The 23974-nt window shown below is 42.3% G+C and overlaps 1 protein-coding gene across 2 annotated transcripts in view; it reads right to left on the reverse strand.

The window, feature by feature from the left end:
- LOC139376374 (protein kinase C, iota) overlaps positions 1-23974 on the reverse strand; it is a 71441-nt gene that overhangs the window by 35148 nt on the left and 12319 nt on the right. For both annotated transcript variants that reach the window (XR_011627910.1, XM_071118887.1), the window contains exons 2-5: positions 16411-16532; positions 9713-9802; positions 9006-9056; positions 8794-8879 (exon numbers count right to left, since the gene is read on the reverse strand). Coding sequence is in view for 1 of the 2 variants with exons in the window: in XM_071118887.1 (XP_070974988.1) it covers positions 8794-8879; positions 9006-9056; positions 9713-9802; positions 16411-16532 (349 nt within the window). In the remaining variant the exon portion in view is untranslated. The remainder of the gene's footprint in view (positions 1-8793; positions 8880-9005; positions 9057-9712; positions 9803-16410; positions 16533-23974) is intronic.

Genomic DNA, 23974 nt, shown 5'->3' on the forward strand with positions numbered 1-23974 from the left:
ATATAATTGACCGCTTTGGAAAGAAAACACTGACGTTTCCAAAACTGCAAAGATATTGTCTGTGAGTGCCACAGAACTGATGTTACAGGCGAAACCCAGATAAAAATCCAATCAGGAAGTGCCGCATTTTTTTGAAACCGCCTCATTCCAATGACTCCTTATATGGCTGTGGAGGAGCTAGGAGTCAGCTTACGTTTTCCACGTTTTCCCCAAGGTGTCTGCAGCATTGTGATGTATTTGTAGGCATATCATTGGAAGATTGACCATAAGAGACTACATCTACCAGGTGGTCGCTTGGTGTCCTCCGTCACAATTATTGCGTAATCTCCAGCTGCAGTATTTTTCCTTTTGCCTTTGATGAGAAACCGACTGCCAGGAATGATTTTTCATCTAATAGAATTGTGAAAAACACCTTGAGGATTGATTCTAAACAACGTTTGCCATGTTTCTGTCGATATTATGGAGCTAATTTGGAAAAAAGTTTGCCGTTTTTTTTTCTTAGCCAAACGTGATGAACAAAACGGAGCCATTTCTCTTACACAAATAATATTTTTGGAAAAAATGAACATTTGCTATCTAACTAAGTCTCGTCATTGAAAACATCCGAAGTTCTTCAAAGGTAAATTATTTTATTTGAATGCTAGGCTTAATGCTATGCTAGGCTATCAATACTCTTACACAAATGCTTGTGTAGCTTTGGTTAAAGCATATTTTGAAAATCTGAGATGACAGTGTTGTTAACAAAAGGCTAAGCTTGTGTTTCAATATATTTATTTCATTTCATTTGCGATTTTCATGAATAGGAAACGCTGCATTATGGTAATGAGCTTGAGGCTATGATTACGCTCCCAGATACGGGATTGCTTGACGCTAGAGGTTAAGTACTCTAAAGTTGTACATTTCTAACGCAATATCACAGACCAGATTTGCCCTCACGAAAAATGCATGAACCTATACAAATATATACATTATAATCCACATAGTTCAAACAAAATTAGCTGTAGCGAGAGGAGATTGCATGCTAAAGACAATCAGAAAGAATGTGTCTTTAACCCTGAATTATAATAGAACTTATTTTGAATGAAAGCCAGGAAATTTGGACTCCAGACCAAAGGACAAATTTAGACCACCGGTCTAATGCCCATTGCTCGTGTTTCTTGGCCCAAGCAAGTCTCTTCTTATTATTGGTGTCCTTTAGTAGTGGTTTCTTTGCAGAAATTCGACAATGAAGGCCTGATTTACGCAGTCTCCGCTGAACAGTTGATGTTGAGAAGTGTCTGTTACTTGAACTCTGTGAAGCATTTATTTGGGTTGGAATCCGAGGTGCCATTAATTGCGGATTTCTGAGGCTGGTAACTTGAATTAACTTAACCTCTGCTGCAGAGGTTAAAGCAGATTAATGTGCTTAATTTCATCAAGATGGCGGCAGGGCAGTTTTGCTGAGCTTGTTGTGTCACACCGTTTGTTACAAGTTTTTATTACTTAGCAAAACCGTTATAGGCTGTGAGAGTTGTAATTAAACAACAGGAAAAATCTAAAATCCTACAGGATCAAAGCAATTAAAAAAGTTAAATTGACATCTGCTGGTTTCTACACAAGGAGATAAAGCCGGTGTGGTGCCCTCCCTGAAAGCCGAGAGAGGATACATCTGTGCTGTGACTGACGGTCTAGACACGATGGGCCGACTAGCCTTGGATACTCAGACGGTCAGGTTATTATCTGTGTTTTGCCATTCTACCGGAGTCATCCGACTCCTCTCCTGCCTCCCTGTGCGGTAGAAGACAGAGGTTGGTATCTGCGCTGTGATATAACGTCTAGATGTGCTGGGCTTCCTAGCCCAGGATACCTCTGCCGGGTGGACTAGCCACTAGTAATTGGTCTACGAAGCCTTTTCTGCCTCACGGTGCGATAGCATACTGCAAGGCGACTGGGTGCACTTACCAGACCCACACACTGGGCGAAATCCCTGTCAGTACATTCCTGCAGCGGCTGTTGAACGCACTGACCATTCCAAGGCAATAACGCTCGGGCACACACTTGCTTTCTAACTCTACTAGACCTGTAGGCTACAGCTATGCAATCTCCCTGACCCAGAGATACTGCTAAACCCTACTTTGACTGATGGTATAGCAGCTGTAGTCTTTCAGAGGGATCTCATTGTGTTACCATTTGACTCCTACTGTGACATTCACATAAAACTTTAATCTACAGGGTTTGGTCTGGCTAAAAACTGTGTTGTAATCAGATGACTATAGTTTGGATTATTTTGAATCATCTAAGTGCAGAGTGATTTTAGGAAATAACAAATCAAGGTGTTTAATTATTCTTCTGCTTTTGGTGTCAGGAAACATTCACCCAAACCCAGGCCCATTGGCTACGGATGAACTTCCCACTCCAAATGACTTTAAAACTAGATCAGGGTTGGGACTGATGCATATTAAATGTGAGGAGTTTGATGCCGAAATTGGACATGATAAAAGTCTGGGTTCACACTGCTGACCCAGATGTCTTAGTACTGTCCGAGACCTGGCTTAAGAAATCTAAATCAGTCTAAAGGCTTGGATAGTTATGTTTATCGATGTGACCAACAAAGGGGGAGGTATAGCCATCTATATTAAAGACATATGTGGTTACTGAACTAAAGTCTTTATCTAAACCAAAACAGTGAGTTTTTAGCATTGAAGCTGCAGTTATCAAAAGCTGTAAACTTAGATTTGATAGGATGTTATAGACCTCCAACTGCAAAAGTAGAATCCCTGGATTCTCTGGCTGAACTGATGCGTGGTTGGGGGGAAAATTAAATGGTCCTCGTGGGCGATTTAAACTGGGATTGGTTATCTCCAAACTCGGAGGTCATGAGAGGACTGTGCAATACATGACATTTCACTCAAATTATAAATGCGGTTACAAGACTCAATCCCAAAGACATCTCTAAATCAACACTTATTGACGTTATTCTAACAAACAATCTGCAAATATACACGGCCGTTGGGATTTTCGCTAATGATTTAAGTGATCATTGTGCAGTTGCTTGCATTAGAGACACCAAAATCCCCTCTCGGTTCTGAGTCAAACAAAATGTTACGCAGTTCTGTGAGCAGGCATTCCCACATTAACTTTCTGCATGCAACTGGGATAGGATTGTACTTATTCCATATATCGAAGAGGCATTCTCATTGTGTTTTCTACTATCTGTGATAAACACGCCCCACTCAAAAAGTACCGGGGAAGAGGTAGAGACAATCCCTGCTTTACAGGGAAATTATCTGATTGGATCAATAAACTAAATACACAGTGGGCCAAAGCCAGAAAGGGTAATTCCCAGACTGAGCGGCAGTTATTCAGGGCACTGAGAAATAAGTGGGCATTGTTAATACGGAAATGCAAATTTAGCTTCTATTACGAATCTATCAAGGCAAACCTCAATAACCCGAAATAATTAAGGAAAACCACTTAATCCATAAACGCAAACTCAAAATCCTCTGGTCTTCCACTGAAATTGACCTCAAATTCAATGGATATCACTGACAAGAATAAACTGCTTGACATGTTTATTGAGCATTTTACTCAAGCCGGGCATTTATTTGATGAACTCCTTCCAAACATCTCAAATGAGGCTGTGAATGAAACTGCCACATGCCGGCCTACGGGTCATTTATTTTGGAAAAAGTTTTGGAAAACCTGGTGAACTCAGTTGAAAGACTTTCTTTATAATAACTCAGTTATATCTCAATTCCAGTCAGGTTTTAGAGCCAAGCATAGTACAATTACTGCTGAAAGTAAGGTTGTAGGTGACATTCTAGATGGGCAGGACAAGAAAAATCCCTGTTTCTCCCTTTTTATTGACGAATTGAAGGCCTTCGACACTGTTGACCATGCCCTGCTGTTGTATAGACTAAAAAAGGTTGGTTTAAGTGTTGATGCATAGGATTGGTTCCAAAACTACCTTTCTGACAGAACACAGTGTGTAGCACAAAAGGGTGTGAAGGAGTTCCCCAGGACTCAATTTTAGGTCTGATCCTTTTTAAACTGTATATAAATGATATAGGGAAGACTGTTGACTCTGCAAACCTCCATTTGTATGCTGATGAAACATTAATTCTAGCATGTCTAATATTGAGCCTTTTCAGGACTTACAGTTAGCCTTTGATGTTATTCAAAGGCAGCTTTTCCAATTGAAACTTGTGCTTAATGAAAAAGGAAAACAAAGTTTATGGTTCTCTTCCCTGAAAGTTAACAAATGAGTCAATTGCAGATTTTAACTATAACAGGCCAGCAAATTGATAGGGTCACCTCCTAAGTAAGTATCTTAGTATCTTAGGATTTGGTTAGATGAGAAGTTGAATTTTAAACAGTACATTGATAACTTGACCAAGAAACTGAAGTTGAAATTGGATTTCTATTACAGGAACAAATCTTGCTTTTCAATGTTAGTCAGACAATATATATATATTTTTTTAAATTTTATAAATCAGTGCTGGATTATAGTGATATTGTCTATATGCAGGCCTCAGCAAGTACCTTAAACTCAGGACACAGTGTATCATGTTGCTTTAAGATTTATTACAAACGCTAGATCACTGACCCATCACTGTGATTTGCATGCTATGGTGCAATGGACTTCTCTCTCCACCAGGAGGCTAAAGCACTGGTACACTTGTGTACAAAGCATTGATGGGACAACTCCCTTTGTATCTCTGTTCTTTACTGACCAGATCAGTCACTCAATACAGTCTTCGTTCAGTCGCTGCTGTCCTCATCTGTTCCTAAGGCTAGAACTGAGATGGGGAAACAATATTTTTCCCATAACCCCCTTTCACCCTGGAACATGCTTCAGAAGATTTTAAAGTTAGGGGAGTAAGTGTCTTTGCCTGTTTTTAAGACCACACTGTTTGTGAAAACTGCAGCTGTTTCTAATTTTCAATTGTATGTAACTTGTGACACTGTCTTTTGTGTGTATTCTGTATCTTTCTGTAATGTTTTATGGACACGCTGCTATTTTCCCTGTTTTGCCTTCTTACCAAGTCAAACTATTTTGCGAGGGTAACAACCTCAATGGGTTTTACCTGGTTAAATAAAAATATATATTTTTAATTCTGGGTCTTCCTTTCCTGTGGCGGTCCTCAGAGCCAGTTTCATCATAGCGCTCGATGGTTTTTGCGACTGTAGTTGAACATTCAAAGTTCTTGACATTTTCCGGATGTACTGACCATGTCTTAAAGTAATGACGGACTGTTGTTTCTCTTTGCTTATTTGAGCTGTTCTTGTCATAATATGGACTTTGTCTTTTACCAAATAGGGCTCTCTTTTGTTTACCAACCTACCTTGTCACAACACAACTGATTGGCTCAAACATATTGAAGAAAGAAATTCCAGAAATTAATTTTTAACACGGCAAACCGGTGAATTGAAATGCATTCCAGGTGACTACCTCATGAAGCTGGTTGAGAGAATGCCAAGAGTGTGCAAAGCTGTCATCAAGGCAATGGGTGGCTATTTGAAGAATCTCAAATATAAAAATGTTTGTTTGAAAGTTTTTGGGTGTGTCACTCCCTGTGTGTTATTTCATAGTCTTGATGTCTTCACTATTATTCTACAATGTAGGAAACAGTAAAAATAAAAACTTGGAATGAGTAGGCGTGTCCAAACTTTTGACTGGTACTGTGTTGACTACACAAGTGATGTCTGCTAAATTAAAAAAGTTGATGGCTTAGCCATAAAGCCTGTCACTAAAACCCCCCAAAATTAAAGAAAGTTTCACATATCTTCAAGACCTGAGCTATTCAATATAGGTTTTGTTTATTACATTTACTTGTAAAATGTTACCGAATAGAAAAATTTGAAAGAAATAGAAAGAAAAATTTGGCCATTGCCAAGCGGCGAATGGAATGAAAGAGGACGCAACAAAGCTGTGGGCCAGGTGTGAATGGTTAAGCAGCCTTTCCAATAAATTGGAGTACAAAAGAATCCATCCACCATTGATGGGCTATCAGCAGGACAATAGACTCTTGCTGAGTTTAGGGACTTTAACAGACCTTTGCAAGACATGTCACTTCACCAATCTCTCTGCATAGCCCACCACATGCACTGTTTTCTAACCACATCTGGATGGATCCATAACGAATTACTATGGGAATAAATTTCACTGAATGACAGAAATATTGGAATAAAGTGGGCTAATGCAACTGCAGCCATAAAATTGTTGCTTACTAAAACACCCAAAGTCAACCAATTGTTATAATAGGATTTGAAGCAAGCATGGAGACTGGTCTTCATAAATCAGATGTTTCTTGCCACTGAATCTCTGTTTGGGTATCGGTTAGCCTACAATTAGGGTGTGGAAATGTTCAGATTATTTTGCTCTTCACTCGCAGTCACTTAGTAACCTAGGCCTACTCCCGACCGGTCACGTTGTACAGCACCATATTTTCATAACGGAAGCCCCGAGGCCTACATAGGCTACTGTAAAATGCATTTTTTCATGGAATAGAAACACCATAATATTGATCAATTTAATGAAGCTACATTTCTGACAGTATAAACAGCACAACAAATACAATAATAATTAACAAAAAAATATAATCAATCAATCTCATACAATGCATTCGGGAAAATATTCAGACCCCTTAACTTTTTCCACAATTTGTTACGTTACAGCCTGAATAATAACATCCGGCTGTGATTGGGAGTCCCATAGGGCGGCGCACAATTGGCCCAGCGTCATCTGGGTTTGGCCGGGCTAGGCCGTCATTGTAAATAAGAAATTGTTCAACTGACTTGCCTAGTTAAACAAAGGTTTAATTTTTTTCAAATCAAATAATAAAAAATGTTTTTGATTAAATTATTTCTCAATCTACACACAATAGCCCATAATGACAAATAGAATATAGGTTAAGAAATTTCTGCAAATGTATAATAAAAAAAAACAGAAATACCTTATTTACCTAAGTAATCAGACCCTGGGGTAAATTCAATTGATTCGTGATGATTTGGGGAGGTCCCACAGTTGACGGTGCATGTCAGAGCAAAAACCAAGCCATGAGGTCGAAGGAATTGAACTCTCCTAACCTATGGTTAGGTACATTATTGCAACGATTCTGCTTTTTTCGAGAATGTGCTTTTGTTAAATCATCACCCGTTCGGCGAAGTTGAAGTAGGCTGTGATTCGAATTAACAGGCACCGCATTGATTATATGCAACGCAGAACAAGCTAGTAATATCATCAACCATGCATTAAGGGGCGCTATTAAAATTTTGGGATGAAAAACGTTCCCGTTTTAAACAAGATATTTTGTCACGAAAAGATGCTCGACTATGCATATAATTGACCGCTTTGGAAAGAAAACACTGACGTTTCCAAAACTGCAAAACTGCAAAGATGGCGAAACCCAGATAAAAATCCAACCAGGAACATTTTTTAAAACCGCCTCATGCCAATGACTCCTTATATGGCTGTGAATGAGCTACGAATGAGCTTACGTTTTCCACGTATTCCCCAAGGTGTCTACAGCATTGTGACGTCTTTTTACGCATTTCCATTGAAGAATAGCCGTAAGGGACCATATATAGCAAGTGGTCACATGGTGTCTCCCGCAGAAAATCTTGCATAAAATACTGACGTAGCCATTTTTCCAATCGCTTCTTATGAGAAACCAATTGCCTCGACGGATATATTATCGAATATATATGTTAAAAACACCTTGAGGATGGATCCTAAACAACGTTTGCCGTGTTTCTGTCGACATTATGGAGTTCATTTTGAAAAAAGTTTGGCGTTGTATAGGTAGCATTTTCCGGTCGATTTCCTACAAAAATAATATTTTTGGAAAAAATGAACATTTGCTATCTAACTGGGAGTCTCCCGAGTGAAAGCATCTGAAGTTCTTCAAAGGTAAATTATTTAATTTGGTTGCTTTTCTTATTTTCGTGAAAATGTTGCCTGCTGCCAGCAGAACCTAGCATAGCATTATGCCATGATAAACTTACACAAATGCTTGTCTAGCATTGGCTGTAACGCATATTTTGAAAATCTGAGATGACAGTGTTGTTAACTAGTGATTATGTGAGGATTGATTGTTTTTGATAAGATACGTTTAATGCTAGTTGGCAACTTACCTTGGCTCCTTGCAGCCACGAGGTCAAATGCATTCATGAATTAAATTGCTTTAGCCGACATGTTGCGGTTTACTCATTGTTTAATTATTCAAGGCTCCCTTTGTTATTTTGTTTTATAACTAAAATGCTTGGCTGCATTTAAAGACATGGATGACTTGCATCCTGTGTAATGATCACACAAAGGAATTATACAGTATATCAATCAATGATGTAGGCCTTGATGCCAATACGTAAGTTAAGCTAAAACAGCTACAGGAAACAGGACACTTAGGCCTACAGCTCCATGTCATTTCAATAACTTAGCATCTCAAAGATGCCCTCTGGTGGTCAAACTAGCATAAATGGCAACAATGGCTGACAGTAAAATACTATGACGTTATGCACTCCATGCCATACCATTCCGCAAGCTGTGGAGTAGCCGTATGATGCAACTTTTAAAGGAAGAACCACGATCGATCGATAGATAGATAGAGAGAGAGAGAGACAAAGACAAAGAGGAACGAAGAGTGGAACGAGTCGATAGATAGATAGATAGATAGATAGAGAGATAGAGAGATAGAGAGATAGAGAGATAGAGAGATAGAGAGAGAGAGAGACAGAGAGAGAGAGAGAGAGACAAAGACAAAGAGGAACGAAGAGTGGAACATAGAGAAAGAGATGGATAGAAAGGTAGCTCACCCTGTTGAAGCGTTTTGCCTGGAAGGCATGGCCACTGGCGTAGTAGAGCTTCCTCCAGCGTCTCGCTCCACGACGATATATAGACTCTGGAGGAGCAAGAAACAACGGTTACAGGATAAAGTATGTGTGTGTGTGTCAGAGAGAAACTCCCCATCTCCAGAAAACAGTGATATGGATATAAGAGAAAAAGGGACAAGTAGTTGTAGACTTACTGTCCTCTCCTGGACAGGGCATGCCAGGCTTCTCTGGGACACAAGGAAACACTGAGAGGAGAGGGAAATAACAGCTTTAGGCCTACAACATTGCAGACCCTACATCACACAAGTACGTGTGCCAGAGGTGAGTGGTGAATGCTCCATCATTAACTAGCAGACTTAACCCCCCCTGTGCCCTTCCCCCTATCCCCCAACTCATCTCCCTCACTTCCTCTACTGTGACCTTCACCTTGCTCTTAACCGGTCACCCTCCCCTCTATCCGGTGTTGATTAAGGACAACCAAATCACGCTCATGAACAGGCTACTCAGTAAACCCATGACTAGTTCCTGGTTATTGAGAGGCTACCTGATGTTTGCCTCGCTAGCAGATGGATAGGATCAGTGTAGCAGACAGAAAGATTAATGTTTGTTATGTATACATTATGTTGTCTGCTTGTATCCTTGTCTGCAATGTCAGCCCAGCAGCCAACATTCTTATTTATTCAATTAATACATTGAATTGAATGTAATGGAAGATGAATGTTCTCAAGTTGTCTGTTGGTTAATGTGTATCTGCACTGAGAATAAACTTAACTTATTGAATTGAATGCAAAGCCAATGTATGTATTATGTTGTCTGCATTGTCACTGTACTGTCAGACAAGGAATGATTTCCCCTTGGGTATAAATAAATGTTTATTGAATAGAACTGAAGGTCATGTTACCATGGATGATGAGTTCAGAGTCTTTATTGAGTTCATAGAGCCTCAGGGCTTCCTCCATCTCCAGCTGAGACGATACTGTACACGGGTCACCTGGGAAGACAGTGGACACAGCAACACAACCGGTCAGTACAGCAACTGCATCTCACATTTGACACACAATTCCCCATATAGTGGAGTTCAGTAATCCTTCAGCACCACCACATTCCTCAAGATCTCTTAGCTGATACATTTAGCTGTTCCCAGTTTAGAGAAGGCGCCTAATGAGGGAGTGTATGTGAGTGTGTGTGTGTGACTTCTGTTAAGGCAGCGGCTCAGTCTTGGCTGAGTTCATTATGAACAGTTACAGTGTGTTTTTCAGAGACTGTGACGAGGCTATTGAAGTATGGCTGGCTGGTGAGTGGTGATACATTAATTAGTTAGGGCAGCCTGACCTTTCACTGAGTCCAACAACCTGACGTCATCAACTGTGCTGTGACACACACAAGCGTTTACGACCAGCACGATACCGAGGCAGGGCCAGCTAGCTAGATACAGTAGCTATGCATGACTATCTGGACAGATAGTGAGGGGGTACAAAGCCTAGCACAGTTAGCACTGTTTTCTCGCATATCATAATGCATAGCTATTTTCAAGTCTCTCCAGAGATGTTCGATCGGGTTCAAGTCCGGTCTCTGGCTGGGCCCCTCAGGGACATTCAGACAATTGTCCCGAAGCCACTCCTGCGTTGTCTTGGTTCTGTGCTTAGGGTTGTTGTCCTGTTGGAAGATGTCTGTTCGCCCCAGTCTGAAGTCCTGAGTGCTCTGAAGCAGGTTTTCATCAAGGATCACTCTGTACTTTGCTCCGTTTATCTTTCCCTCAACCCTGACCAATCTCCCAGTCCCTGATGCTGTATAACATCCACACAGCATGATGCTGCCACCACCATGCGTCACCGTAGTGATGGTGCCAGGTTTCCTTCAGACGCAACGCTTGGCATTCAGGTCAAGAAGTTACATCTTGGTTTCTTAAGATCAGAGAATCTTGTTTCTCATGGTTTGAGTCTTTAGGTGCCTTTTGGAAAACTTCAAGTGGGCTGTCATGTGCATTTTACTACTATCTGGCCACTCTACCATAAAGGCCTGATTGGTGGAGTGCTGCAGAGATGGTTGTCCTTCAGCAAGGTTCTCCAATCTCCACAGAAGAACTCAAAATGACCATTGGGTTCTTGGTCACCTCCCTGACCAAGGCCCTACTCCCCTGATTACTCAGTTTGGCCAGGCAGCCAGCTCTAGGAAGAGTCTTGGTGGTTCCAAACTTCTTCCATTTAAGAATAATGGAGGCCACTGTTCTTGGGGACCTTCAATGCTGAAAGAAATGTTTTGGTACCCTTTCCCAGATCTGCGCCTCGACACCATCCTGTCTCGGAGCTCTATGGACAATACCCTCGACCTCATGGCTTGGTTTTTGCTCTGACATGTCTATATAAGGTCCCACAGTTGACAGACAGGTGTGTACCTCTCCAAATCATATCCAATCAATTGAATTTACCACAGGTGGACTTCAATCAAGCTGTAGAAACATCAAGGATGATCAATGGAAACAGGATGCACGTGAGCTCAATTTCAAGTCCCATAGCACAGAACACTTACGTTAATAAGCAAACATTTCTAAACCTGTTTTCGCCTTGTCATTATTTAATCCAATTTAGAATAAGGGTGTAACGTAACAAAATGTGGAAACGGTCAAGGGGTCTGAATTTTGGGCTCCCGAGTGGCGCAGCGGTCTAAGGCACTTCATCTTAGTGCTAGAGGCATCACTACAGATCCTGGTTCGATTCCAATCATGGCTGTATCACAACCGGCCGTGATTAGGAGAATCATAGGGCAGCACACAATTGGCCCATCATTGTAAATAAGAATTTGATCTTAACTGACTGGCCTAGTTACATTTTTAAAAATACTGTACATACAGTATACAGTGTACCAGTTAAAAGTTGACACCTACTCATTCCAGGGTTTTTGTTTGTACAATTTTCTATATTGTATATTGATAGTGAATACATCAAAACTATAAAATAACACATAGAATCATGTAGTAAACAAAAAAAGCATTAAATCAAACTATATTTCATCTTTTAGATTCTTTAAGTAGCCACCCTTTGCCTTGATGACAGCTTGTCAGTCTTGGTATTCTCTAAACCAGCTTCATGAGGTAGTCACCTGGAATGCATTTCAATTAACAGGTGTACCTTGTTAAAAGTTGATTTGTGGAATACATTTTCTTCTTAATGCGATTGAGCCAATCAGTTGGGGGGTAGGGGGGTATACAGAAGATAGCCCTATTTTCTAAAAGACCAAATCCATATTATGGTAAGAACAGCTCAAAAAAAAGCTAAGAGAAATTAAAGTCGATTACAACTTTAAGACATGGTCAGTCAATACGGAAAATGTTAAGACCTTTGAACGTTTCTTCAAGTGCAATCGCAAAACCCATCAAGCGCTATGATGAAGCTGGCTCTCATGACCGCAACAGGAATGCAAGCCCCAGAGTTACCTCTGCTGCAGAGCACAAGTTCATTAGAGTTACCAGCCTCAAATTGCAGCCCAAATAAATGCTAGACAGAGCAAGTAACAGACACATCTCAACATCAACTGTTCAGAGGAAACTGCGTGAAATTAGTCCTTCATGGTCGAATTGCTGCAAAGAAACCACTACTAAAGGACACCAATAAGAAGAGACTTGATTGGGCCAAGAAAAATGAGCAATGGACATTAGACCAGTGGAAATCTGTCCTTTGGTCTGATGTACAAAGCAGAAAATAGTTTTAAAAGATAAACACAAACCCTTGAAAAGTAGGTGTCCAAACATCTGACTTATAAAGTATGTACAGTTGAAGTCGGAAGTTTACATACACTTAGGTTGAAGTCATTAAAACTCGTTTTTCAACCACTCCACAAATTTCTTGTTAACAAACTATACTTTTGGCAAGTCGGTTAGGACATCTACTTTGTGCATGACAAGTAATTCATCCAACAATTGTCTACAGACAAATTATTTAACTTATAATTCACTGTATCACAATTCCAGTGGGTCAGAAGTTTACATACACTAAGTTGACTGTGCCTTTAAACAGCTTGGAAAATTACAGAAAGTATCATGGCTTCAGAAGCTTCTGATAGGCTAATTGACATCATTTGAGTCAATTGGAGGTGTACAGTGCCTTGCGAAAGTATTCGGCCCCCTTGAACTTTGCGACCTTTTGCCACATTTCAGGCTTCAAACATAAAGATATAAAACTGTATTTTTTTGTGAAGAATCAACAACAAGTGGGACACAATCATGAAGTGGAACGACATTTATTGGATATTTCAAACTTTTTTAACAAATCAAAAACTGAAAAATTGGGCGTGCAAAATTATTCAGCCCCCTTAAGTTAATACTTTGTAGCGCCACCTTTTGCTGCGATTACAGCTGTAAGTCGCTTGGGGTATGTCTCTATCAGTTTTGCACATCGAGAGACTGAAAGTGTCCCACTTGTTGTTGATTCTTCACAAAAAAATACAGTTCTATATCTTTATGTTTGAAGCCTGAAATGTGGCAAAAGGTCGCAAAGTTCAAGGGGGCCGAATACTTTCGCAAGGCACTGTACCTGTGGATGTATTTCAAAGACTACTTTCAAACTCAGTGCTTCTTTGCTTGACTTCATGGGAAAATCAAAAGAAATCAGCCAAGACATCATCTTGCGTACAATAGTACGCAAGTAAAAACACCATGGGCCCACGCAGCCGTCATACCGCTCAGGAAGGAGATGCGTTCGGTCTCCTAGAGATGAACGTACTATGGTGCGAAAAGTGCAAATCAATCCCAGAACAACCGCAAAGGACCTTGTGAAGATGCTGGAGGAAACAGGTACAAAAGTATCTATATCCACAGTAAAACGAGTCCTATATTGACATAACCTGAAAGGCCGCTCAGCAAGGAAGAAGCCACTGCTCCAAAACCGCCATTAAAAAGCCAGACTACGGTTTGCAACTGCACATGGGGACAAAGATCATACTTTTTAGAGAAATGTCCTCTGGTCTGATGAAACAAAAATAGAACTGTTTGGCCATAATGACCATTGTTATTTTTGGAGGAAAAAGGGGGAGGCTTGCAAACCGAAGAACATCATCCCAACCGTGAAGCACAGGGGTGGCAGCATCATGTTGTGGGGGTGCTTAGCTGCATGAGGGACTGGTGCACTTCACAAAATAGATGGCACCACGAGGAAGGGAAATTATGTGGATAATTTGAAGCAACATCTCAAGACATCAGTCAGGGAGTAAAAGGTTGATCGCAAATAGGGTCTTCCAAATGGACAATGACCCCAAGCATACTTCCAAAGTTGTGGCAAAATGGCTTAAGGACAACAAAGTCAGGGTATTGGAAAGGCCACCACAAAGCCCTGATCTAGAACATGTGTGGGCAGAACTTAAACAGCGTGTGCGAGCAAGGAGACCTACAAACCTGACTCCGTTACACCATCTCTGTCAGGAGGAATGGGCCAAAATTCACCCAACTTATTGTGGAAAGCTTGTGGAAGGCTACCTAAAATGTTTAACCCAAGTTAAAGAATTTAAAGGCAATGCTACCAAATACTAATTGAGTGTATGTAAACATCTGACCCACTGGGAATGTGATGAAAGAAATAAAAGCTGAAATAAATCACTACTATTATTCTGACATTTCACATTTTTAAAATAAAGTGGTGATCCTAACTGACCGAAGACAGGGAATTGTTTACTAGGATTAAAATGTCAGGAATTGTGAAAAACTGAGTTTAAATGTATTTGGCTAAGGTGTATGTAAACTTCCAACTTCAACTGTAGGTATAGTAGGTGCACAGGTAGAGAGAAAATGGAGTAATCAAGGTGACAGGCAGTGAAACATTCACATCTCCAGCTGATCTAAGGTGTAATCCAACAGTTGCAAACGAGTTTCTATTGGACAAATTCAGTTTAGCCCCGGTTTGTTCCGTTTAAGGGTGCGTTAGTAAATTCACACCTTAAGAAAAGTTAACAGAATCTGCAAGATTGAATACACCCGATCACACGCAACCAGTTCACTTTAATAGCAGTCATATACAAACAGCTTGTTGTATATTTTATCCCTTCTCGAATCTATGCGCTCTTCTCCCACCTTTTCCCTTAACTTGTGCACTTCAGTGCTCAACACATCAGCTGTCTGTGACCAGACAAAAAAAAATTCCAAGCCCAACCTTTAGATCATTACCACTAACCGCTACACAGCCTACACCATTGTCACATCATAGTTCCAGTAGCTATGGTGATTGACTAACGTGTTAGTAAACCTGAAAATCTTGCAGTACAGTCAGAAGCAAGCAATTTAGCAGATACTCCAGTGGGCCCTGTTGGCAAAAAATGAAAACCAAAAGCTTACCTGGACTTGGAAGAGTTACAGTGTTGGATAGCCATAGCCAGCTTAGCTAACATAGCATCCCTCTCTGTTTGAGCTGGGTGTTTGAGTAGGCTAAACTAGCTGGCTGCATTCAATGCTAGCTAAGGAAGAGAATAATATATATTCTTCGAATAGCTCTCTCTCGCTTCTCCTTAATTTTGGAAGAAATTACTTAGTTCAAAACTGTTAAACTATTGTCTTTCTCTCTTTGTCAACTACTCACCATATTCTATGCACTGCAGTGTTAGCTAGCTGTAGCGTATGCTTTCAGTACAATAATCATTCTCTGATCCTTTGATTGGGTGGACAACATGTCAGTTCATGCTGCAAGAGCAGGAGCTCTGATAGGTTTGAGGACATCCTCCGGAAGTTGGAAGGGGGTGAGTACAATGAGTCTCCTAGGTTGTATTGAAGTCAATGTACCCAGAGGACAGAAGGAAGCTGTCCTCCGGCTACACCATGATGTTACAGAACATAGTGCTACAGACGGTACTGTAGACCTTTATTGCAAAACAGTGTTATTTGATGTGAATATATTTAGTATAGTTTAATCTAAAAAGGATAACTTTAATGTTCCACTTTTTTTTCTTTTTTTAATGAAATTCACTGAGAAGGATGGTCCTCCCCTTCCTCCTCTGACGAGTGTCCACTGTTTGGGATGCTCCAGTTCCCACTAATATCCAGCAACGTCGCACAGCCATTGAAGAGGAGTGGGATAACATTCCACAGGCCACAATCAACAGCCTGATCAACAATGTGAAGGAGATTTGTTGCGCTAAATATTTTTGTTCAGTGTATGTTTCTTCCTCTTTGGACCTGTGTTTACATTGCATCCACACTGCATCCAATTTCAGTTTGTGTAGTTGTTGGTTTAGCTTTCTGTAACTGTATAGCAAGTACGGTCTGCATGTGTAGGCACATATTACGTCATGTGTTCCAATATCTTTTCCAACTGTCCCGTTATCTGGTTTTAACGTCCATTCTAGATTGCCTTCTAGAAAATCAGAAACAAGAATTCAACAATGCTGTGGTATAATTTTTTATAATTAAATCTTTGAGAACTAATAATCACCAAAATAAAAGCTAGACCGTCAAGGAGAATTGAAAATAACAAAAACAATGAATTTAGCAGTATTTGTTATGTTTGAACAAAATAACAGATTTAGCCATGGCAAAATGCATATAATCGCAGGAAACTAGCTTAGATGGATAGATGGGTGAGAGATGGCTAGATGGATGGAGGATAAGAAAAAAAATAAAACCTTCTTCGTCGATCCACTTCATGGTGAAGAGCTGGTCGTTGTCCATGGAGCACATGTCTTTGACCTCCCCGTACAGACCCTCGTAGGAGATGGATGGCTCAAAGTGTGTGATCATAATGTCCCTGGGAGAAGACCAGAGGAGAGAGGGGGGGACAGTCAGGGAAATACATTAAGTACACGTACATACACTTATTTACATCATTTTTATTCTGTCAGACATGGACCCTGACAGTGAATTTCAGTAAGACAAAAATTAAGGTGTTCCAACAAAGGTCCAGTTGCCAGGACAACAAATACGAATGCTATCTAGACACCGTTCTCCTAGAGAACACAAATAATTATACCTACCTCAGCCTAAACATCAACACCACAGGTCACTTCCACAAGGCTGTGAACGATCTAAGACAAGGCAAAAAGGGCCTTTATGCCGTCAAAAGGACCATTAAACTCTGAATTAGGATCTGACTAAAAACTCATTGCCCTCTATGGTTGTGAGGTCCACTCACCAACCAAGAATTTACAAAAAATAAATGGGACAAACACACAATTGAGACTATATTTTTGAAGAATTCTGCATGCACTTTGTGTACAACACAAAACCACAAACAATGCACACAGAGCAGAAATAGGACTATAGTTACGAAAATCCAGAAAAGAGCTTTTAAATTGACAACAATGACTGATGCATACACATTCCACCAGAAAGCCCAAACCTACAGAGATTAACCTAGAGAACAGTACCCTCAGCCAGCTGGTTCTGTTCAAAAACACAGATCCCACAGAGCCCCAGGACACCAACACAATTAAACCAAACCAAATAATGACACGGCAAAAAAATAACTTATTTGACACGCTGAAAAGAATCAACCCCAAAACAATGAAAAAATTGGAATGTTATCTAGCCCTAAACAGAATAACATTTTAGTCATTTAGCAGAAGCTCTTATCCACAGCGACTTACAGTTAGTGCATTCATCTTAAGATAGATGGGTGGGACAACCACATATCACAGTAGGTACATTTTTGCTCAAAGTAGCCAGTCGCAAGGTCAGAGCTAGTAAGAAAAAAAAGAAGAAAAAGGTGCAAGTGTTGGCTTTTTTCCCCCTTACAACTGACTGACCAAAAATTAATAAAGTCCTTATGTACAGACTCAGTGAGCATAGCCTTGCAGCACTGCTGCACCACAGAACATCTTGACTGTTCTTGATCACAGCTTGGTATGGCAATTGCTTGGCATCAGACCCCAAGGCCCTACAGAGTGCATACAGCCCAGTACATCACTGGGGCCAACTCCCTGACATCCAGGACCTCTACAGCATGCCGTGTAAGAGGAAGGCCCTAAAAATTGTCAAAGACTCCAGCCACCACTGCTCTCTCTGCTACTGCACGGCAAGCGGTACGGATGCACCAAGTCTGGAACCAACAGGACCCTGAAAAACATATACTCACAAGCCATAAGACTTCTAAATAGTTAGTTAAATAGTTAACCGGGCTATATGGGTAGCCTAGTGGTTAGAGCGTTGGACTATTAACCAGAAGGTTGCAAGTTCATATCCCAGAGCTGACAAGGTACAAATCTGTCGTTCTGCCCCTGAACAGGCAGTGTTCCTAGGCCGTCATTGAAAATAATAATTTGCTCTTAACTGACTTGCCTAGTTAAATAAAGGTATAAAAAAATATATGCATTGACCCTTTTTGCAACAACTCGACTCATCACATACGCTGCTGCTACTGTTTATTGTCCATCAGTTGCCACGTCACTTTATCCCTACCTACAGTGCATTATACAGTGCTTTATTATAAAATTGACCAAATAAAAACATCTCAATCTACACACAATACCCCATAATGACAAAGCAAAAAACAGGTTGACATTTTTGCAAATGTATTTAAAATAAAACTGAAGTATCACATTTAGATAAGTACCCTTTACTCAGTACTTTGTTGAAGCACCTTTGGCAGCAATTATAGGCTCGAGTCTTCTAGGGTGACGCTACAGCTTGGTACGTGTGCTTAGGGTCGTTGCCCTGTTGGAAGGTGATCCTTCACCCCAGTCTGAAGTCCTGAGCACTCTGGAGCAGGTTTTCATCAAGGATCTCTCTGAACTTTGCTTCATTCGTCTTTCCCTCGATCCTCACTAGTCTCTCAGACCCTGGCGCTGAAAGACAGCATGATGCTGCCACCGCCCTGCTTCACCGTAGGGATGGTGACAAGTATCCTCCAGGCATGACGCTTGTCATTCAAGTTCAAACTTGGTTTCATCAGACCAGAGAATCTTGTTGCTCATGGTCAGAGTCTTTAGGTTCCTTTACGCAAACTCCAAGCGGGCTGTCATGTGCCTTTTACTGAGGAGTGGCATCCGTCTGGCCACTACCATTAAGGCCTGATTGATGGAGCACTGCAGAGATGGGAGAATCTTCCATATGGACAACCATCTCCACAGAGGAACTTTGGAGCTCTGTCAGTGACCATCGGGTTTCTTTGTCACCTCCCTTTTGTTTATTTTCTTTTTAAATAACAACTTGGCAAGTCAGTTAAGAACAAATTCTTATTTACAATGACGGCCTACCCCAGCCAGACCCGGACGACGCTGGGCCAATTGTGCGCCGCACTATGAGACTCCTAATCACAGACGGATGCGATACAGCCTGGATTTGAACCAGGGACTGTTGCACTGAGATGCAGTGCCTTAGACCGCTGCGCCACCCGGAAGCCCGATTGCTCAGTTTGGCCGGGCGACCAGCTCTTGGAAGAGTCTAGGTGGTTCCAAACTACTTCCATTTAAGAATGATGGAGGCCACTGTGCCCTTGGAGACCTTCAATGCTGCAGAAATGTTTTGGTACCCTTCCCCAGATCTGTGCCTCAACACAAACCTGTCCCGGAGCTCTACCGACAATTCCCTCGACCTCCTGGCTTGTTTTTTGCTCTGACATGCACTGTCAACTGTGCGACCTTATATAGACAGATGTGTGCCGTTCCAAATCATTCCAAATCAATTGAATTTACCACTGCAATAAAGTTGTAGAAACATCTCAAGGATGATCAATGGAAACAGGATACACCTGAGCTCAACTTCGAGTCTCATCGCAAAGGGTCTGAATACTTAAATTCTTAATTTTAATACCATCGCAAAAATGTCTAAAAACCTGTTTTCCCTGTCATTATGGGGTATTGTTTTTTTTATTTTTTTATTTATTTTTATTTTATTTCACCTTTATTTAACCAGGTAGGCTAGTTGAGAACAAGTTCTCATTTGCAACTGCGACCTGGCCAAGATAAGGCATAGCAGTGTGAACAGACAACACAGAGTTACACATGGAGTAAACAATTAACAAGTCAATAACACAGTAGAAAAAAGGGGAGTCTATATATACATTGTGTGCGAAAGGCATGAGAAGGTAGGCAAATAATTACAATTATGCAGATGTAAAGGTAGAGATATTGGTGTGCAAAAGAGCAGAAAAATAAATAAATAAAAACAGTATGGGGATGAGGTAGGTGAAAATGGGTGGGCTATTTACCAATAGACTATGTACAGCTGCAGCGATCGGTTAGCTGCTCAGATAGCAGATGTTTGAAGTTGGTGAGGGAGATAAAAGTCTCCAACTTCAGTGATTTTTGCAATTCGTTCCAATCACAGGCAGCAGAGAACTGGAACGAAAGGCGGCCAAATGAGGTGTTGGCTTTAGGGATGATCAGTGAGATACACCTGCTGGAGCGCGTGCTACGGATGGGTGTTGCCATCGTAACCAGTGAACTGAGATAAGGCGGAGCTTTACCTAGCATGGACTTGTAGATGAGCTGGAGCCAGTGGGTCTGGCGACGAATATGTAGCGAGGGCCAGCCGATTAGAGCATACAAGTCGCAGTGGTGGGTGGTATAAGGTGCTTTAGTGACAAAACGGATGGCACTGTGATAAACTGCATCCAGTTTGCTGAGTAGAGTGTTGGAAGCAATTTTGTAGATGACATCGCCGAAGTCGAGGATCGGTAGGATAGTCAGTTTTACTAGGGTAAGTTTGGCGGCGTGAGTGAAGGAGGCTTTGTTGCGGAATAGAAAGCCGACTCTTGATTTGATTTTCGATTGGAGATGTTTGATATGGGTCTGGAAGGAGAGTTTAGAGTCTAGCCAGACACCTAGGTACTTATAGATGTCCACATATTCAAGGTCGGAACCATCCAGGGTGGTGATGCTGGTCAGGCGTGCGGGTGCAGGCAGCGAACGGTTGAAAAGCATGCATTTGGTTTTACTAGCGTTTAAGAGCAGTTGGAGGCCACGGAAGGAGTGCTGTATGGCATTGAAGCTCGTTTGGAGGTTAGATAGCACAGTGTCCAAGGACGGGCCGGAAGTATATAGAATGGTGTCGTCTGCGTAGAGGTGGATCAGGGAATCGCCCGCAGCATGAGAAACATCATTGATATATACAGAGAAAAGAGTCGGCCCGAGAATTGAACCCTGTGGCACCCCCATAGAGACTGCCAGAGGACCGGACAGCATGCCCTCCGATTTGACACACTGAACTCTGTCTGCAAAGTAATTGGTGAACCAGGCAAGGCAGTCATCCGAAAAACCGAGGCTACTGAGTCTGCCAATAAGAATACGGTGATTGACAGAGTCGAAAGCCTTGGCAAGGTCTATGAAGACGGCTGCACAGTACTGTCTTTTATCGATGGCGGTTATGATATCGTTTAGCACCTTGAGCGTGGCTGAGGTACACCCGTGACCAGCTCGGAAACCAGATTGCACAGCGGAGAAGGTACGGTGGGATTCAAGATGGTCAGTGATCTGTTTGTTGACTTGGCTTTCGAAGACCTTAGATAGGCAGGGCAGGATGGATATTGGTCTGTAACAGTTTGGGTCCAGGGTGTCGCCCCCTTTGAAGAGGGGGATGACTGCGGCAGCTTTCCAATCCTTGGGGATCTCAGACGATATGAAAGAGAGGTTGAACAGGCTGGTAATAGGGGTTGCGACAATGGCGGCGGATAGTTTCAGGAATAGAGGGTCCAGATTGTCAAGCCCAGCTGATTTGTACGGGTCCAGGTTTTGCAGCTCTTTCAGAACATCTGCTATCTGGATGTGGGTAAAGGAGAACCTGGAGAGGCTTGGGCGAGTAGCTGCGGGGGGGGGGGAGCTGTTGGACGAGGTTGGAGTAGCCAGGCGGAAGGCATGGCCAGCCGTTGAGAAATGCTTGTTGAAGTTTTCGATAATCATGGATTTATCGGTGGTGACCGTGTTACCTAGCCTCAGTGCAGTGGGCAGCTGGGAGGAGGTGCTCTTGTTCTCCATGGACTTCACAGTGTCCCAGAACTTTTTGGAGTTGGAGCTACAGGATGCAAACTTCTGCCTGAAGAAGTTGGCTTTAGCTTTCCTGACTGACTGTGTGTATTGGTTCCTGACTTCCCTGAACAGTTGCATATCGCGGGGACTGTTCGATGTTAGTGCAGTCCGCCACAGGATGTTTTTGTGCTGGTCGAGGGCAGTCAGGTCTGGAGTGAACCAGGGGCTATATCTGTTCTTAGTTCTGCATTTTTTGAACGGAGCATGCTTATCTAAAATGGTGAGGAAGTTACTTTTAAAGAAAGACCAGGCATCCTCAACTGACGGGATGAGGTCAATGTCCTTCCAGGATACCCGGGCCAGGTCGATTAGAAAGGCCTGCTCACAGAAGTGTTTTAGGGAGCGTTTGACAGTGATGAGGGGTGGTCGTTTGACTGCGGCTCCGTAGCGGATACAGGCAATGAGGCAGTGATCGCTGAGATCCTGGTTGAAGACAGCGGAGGTGTATTTGGAGGGCCAGTTGGTCAGGATGACGTCAATGAGGGTGCCCTTGTTTACAGAGTTAGGGTTGTACCTGGTGGGTTCCTTGATGATTTGAGTGAGATTGAGGGCATCTAGCTTAGATTGTAGGACTGCCGGGGTGTTAAGCATATCCCAGTTTAGGTCACCTAACAGAACAAACTCTGAAGCTAGATGGGGGGCGATCAATTCACAAATGGTGTCCAGGGCACAGCTGGGAGCTGAGGGGGGGTCGGTAGCAGGCGGCAACAGTGAGAGACTTATTTCTGGAGAGAGTAATTTTCAAAATTAGTAGTTCGAACTGTTTGGGTATGGACCTGGAAAGTATGACATTACTTTGCAGGCTCTCTCTGCAGTAGACTGCGACTCCTCCTCCTTTGGCAGTTCTATCTTGACGGAAGATGTTATAGTTGGGTATGGAAATCTCAGAATTTTTGGTGGCCTTCCTGAGCCAGGATTCAGACACGGCAAGGACATCAGGGTTAGCAGAGTGTGCTAGAGCAGTGAGTAAGACAAACTTAGGGAGGAGGCTTCTGATGTTGACATGCATGAAACCAAGGCTTTTTCGATCACAGAAGTCAACAAATGAGGGTGCCTGGGGACATGCAGGGCCTGGGTTTACCTCCACATCACCCGCGGAACAGAGAAGGAGTAGTATGAGGGTGCGGCTGAAGGCTATCAAAACTGGTCGCCTAGGGCGTTGGGGACAGAGAATAAGAGGAGCAGGTTTCTGGGCATGGTAGAATATATTCAGGGCATAATGCACAAACAGGGGTATGGTGGGGTGCGGGTACAGCGGAGGTAAGCCCAGGCACTGGGTGATGATGAGAGAGGTTGTATCTCTGGACATGCTGGTTGTAATGGGTGAGGTCACCGCATGTGTGGGGGGTGGGACAAAGGAGGTAACAGGGGTATAAAGAGTGGAACTAGGGGCTCCATTGTAAACTAAAACAATGATAACTAACCTGCACAACAGTATACAAGGCATATTGACATATGAGAGAGACATACAGCGAGGCATACAGTAATCACAGGTGTTGAATTGGGAGAGCTAGCTAAAACAGTAGGTGAGACAACAGCTAATCAGCTAGCACAACAACAGCAGGTAGAATGGCGATTGATTAGGCAGAGAGGGTCGGATTAACTACACACAGAGCCTAAGTGCGGCTGGGGCCGACAGATAAAACATAAACAAGCAGAATGGATTACCGTGATTAATGGACAGTCCAGCATGCATCAGCTATGTAGCCAAGTGATCAGTGTCCAAGGGGCAGCGGTGGATGGGGCAGGGAAGCTGGACTGGCGAGTGTTATCCAGGTTAGAAAACTAACAATGACCAAATAGCTTGTAGCCAGTTAGCTGGTTAGCTTCTGGAGGTTCTTGAGTGTGTTCTAAAAATGTAAAGATAATAGCGGTTCCGTATCACATTGGGTGAGGCAGGTTACCGGAAGGTATAGACAAATTAAAAATCGAAAAGGGATAGAAAGTAAATATGGGTTCAGTGAGTGTTTGGGACGCGGCGATTCAGACGGTTAGCAGGCCTGTGCTAACAAGCTAACAGTTAGTAGACGGTGCTAAACACGGTAGCAGTTAGCGGACCGGGCTAAACAAGCTAGCAGTTAGCAGGCCGAATTTGCAAGCAAGGAGATAGCAAGGGCTAGAGAGTTAGCCTTTGGGGACGTCGCGATGGGGGTATCTGTTTATTCCTCTTCATGCAGTGACATCGATGGACCGGTCGTGGGTCTGGATATTGTAGCCCAGGAGCTCA

The sequence above is a fragment of the Oncorhynchus clarkii genome, chromosome 20, assembly GCF_045791955.1.
Source record: "Oncorhynchus clarkii lewisi isolate Uvic-CL-2024 chromosome 20, UVic_Ocla_1.0, whole genome shotgun sequence".
Classification (NCBI taxonomy): domain Eukaryota; kingdom Metazoa; phylum Chordata; class Actinopteri; order Salmoniformes; family Salmonidae; genus Oncorhynchus; species Oncorhynchus clarkii.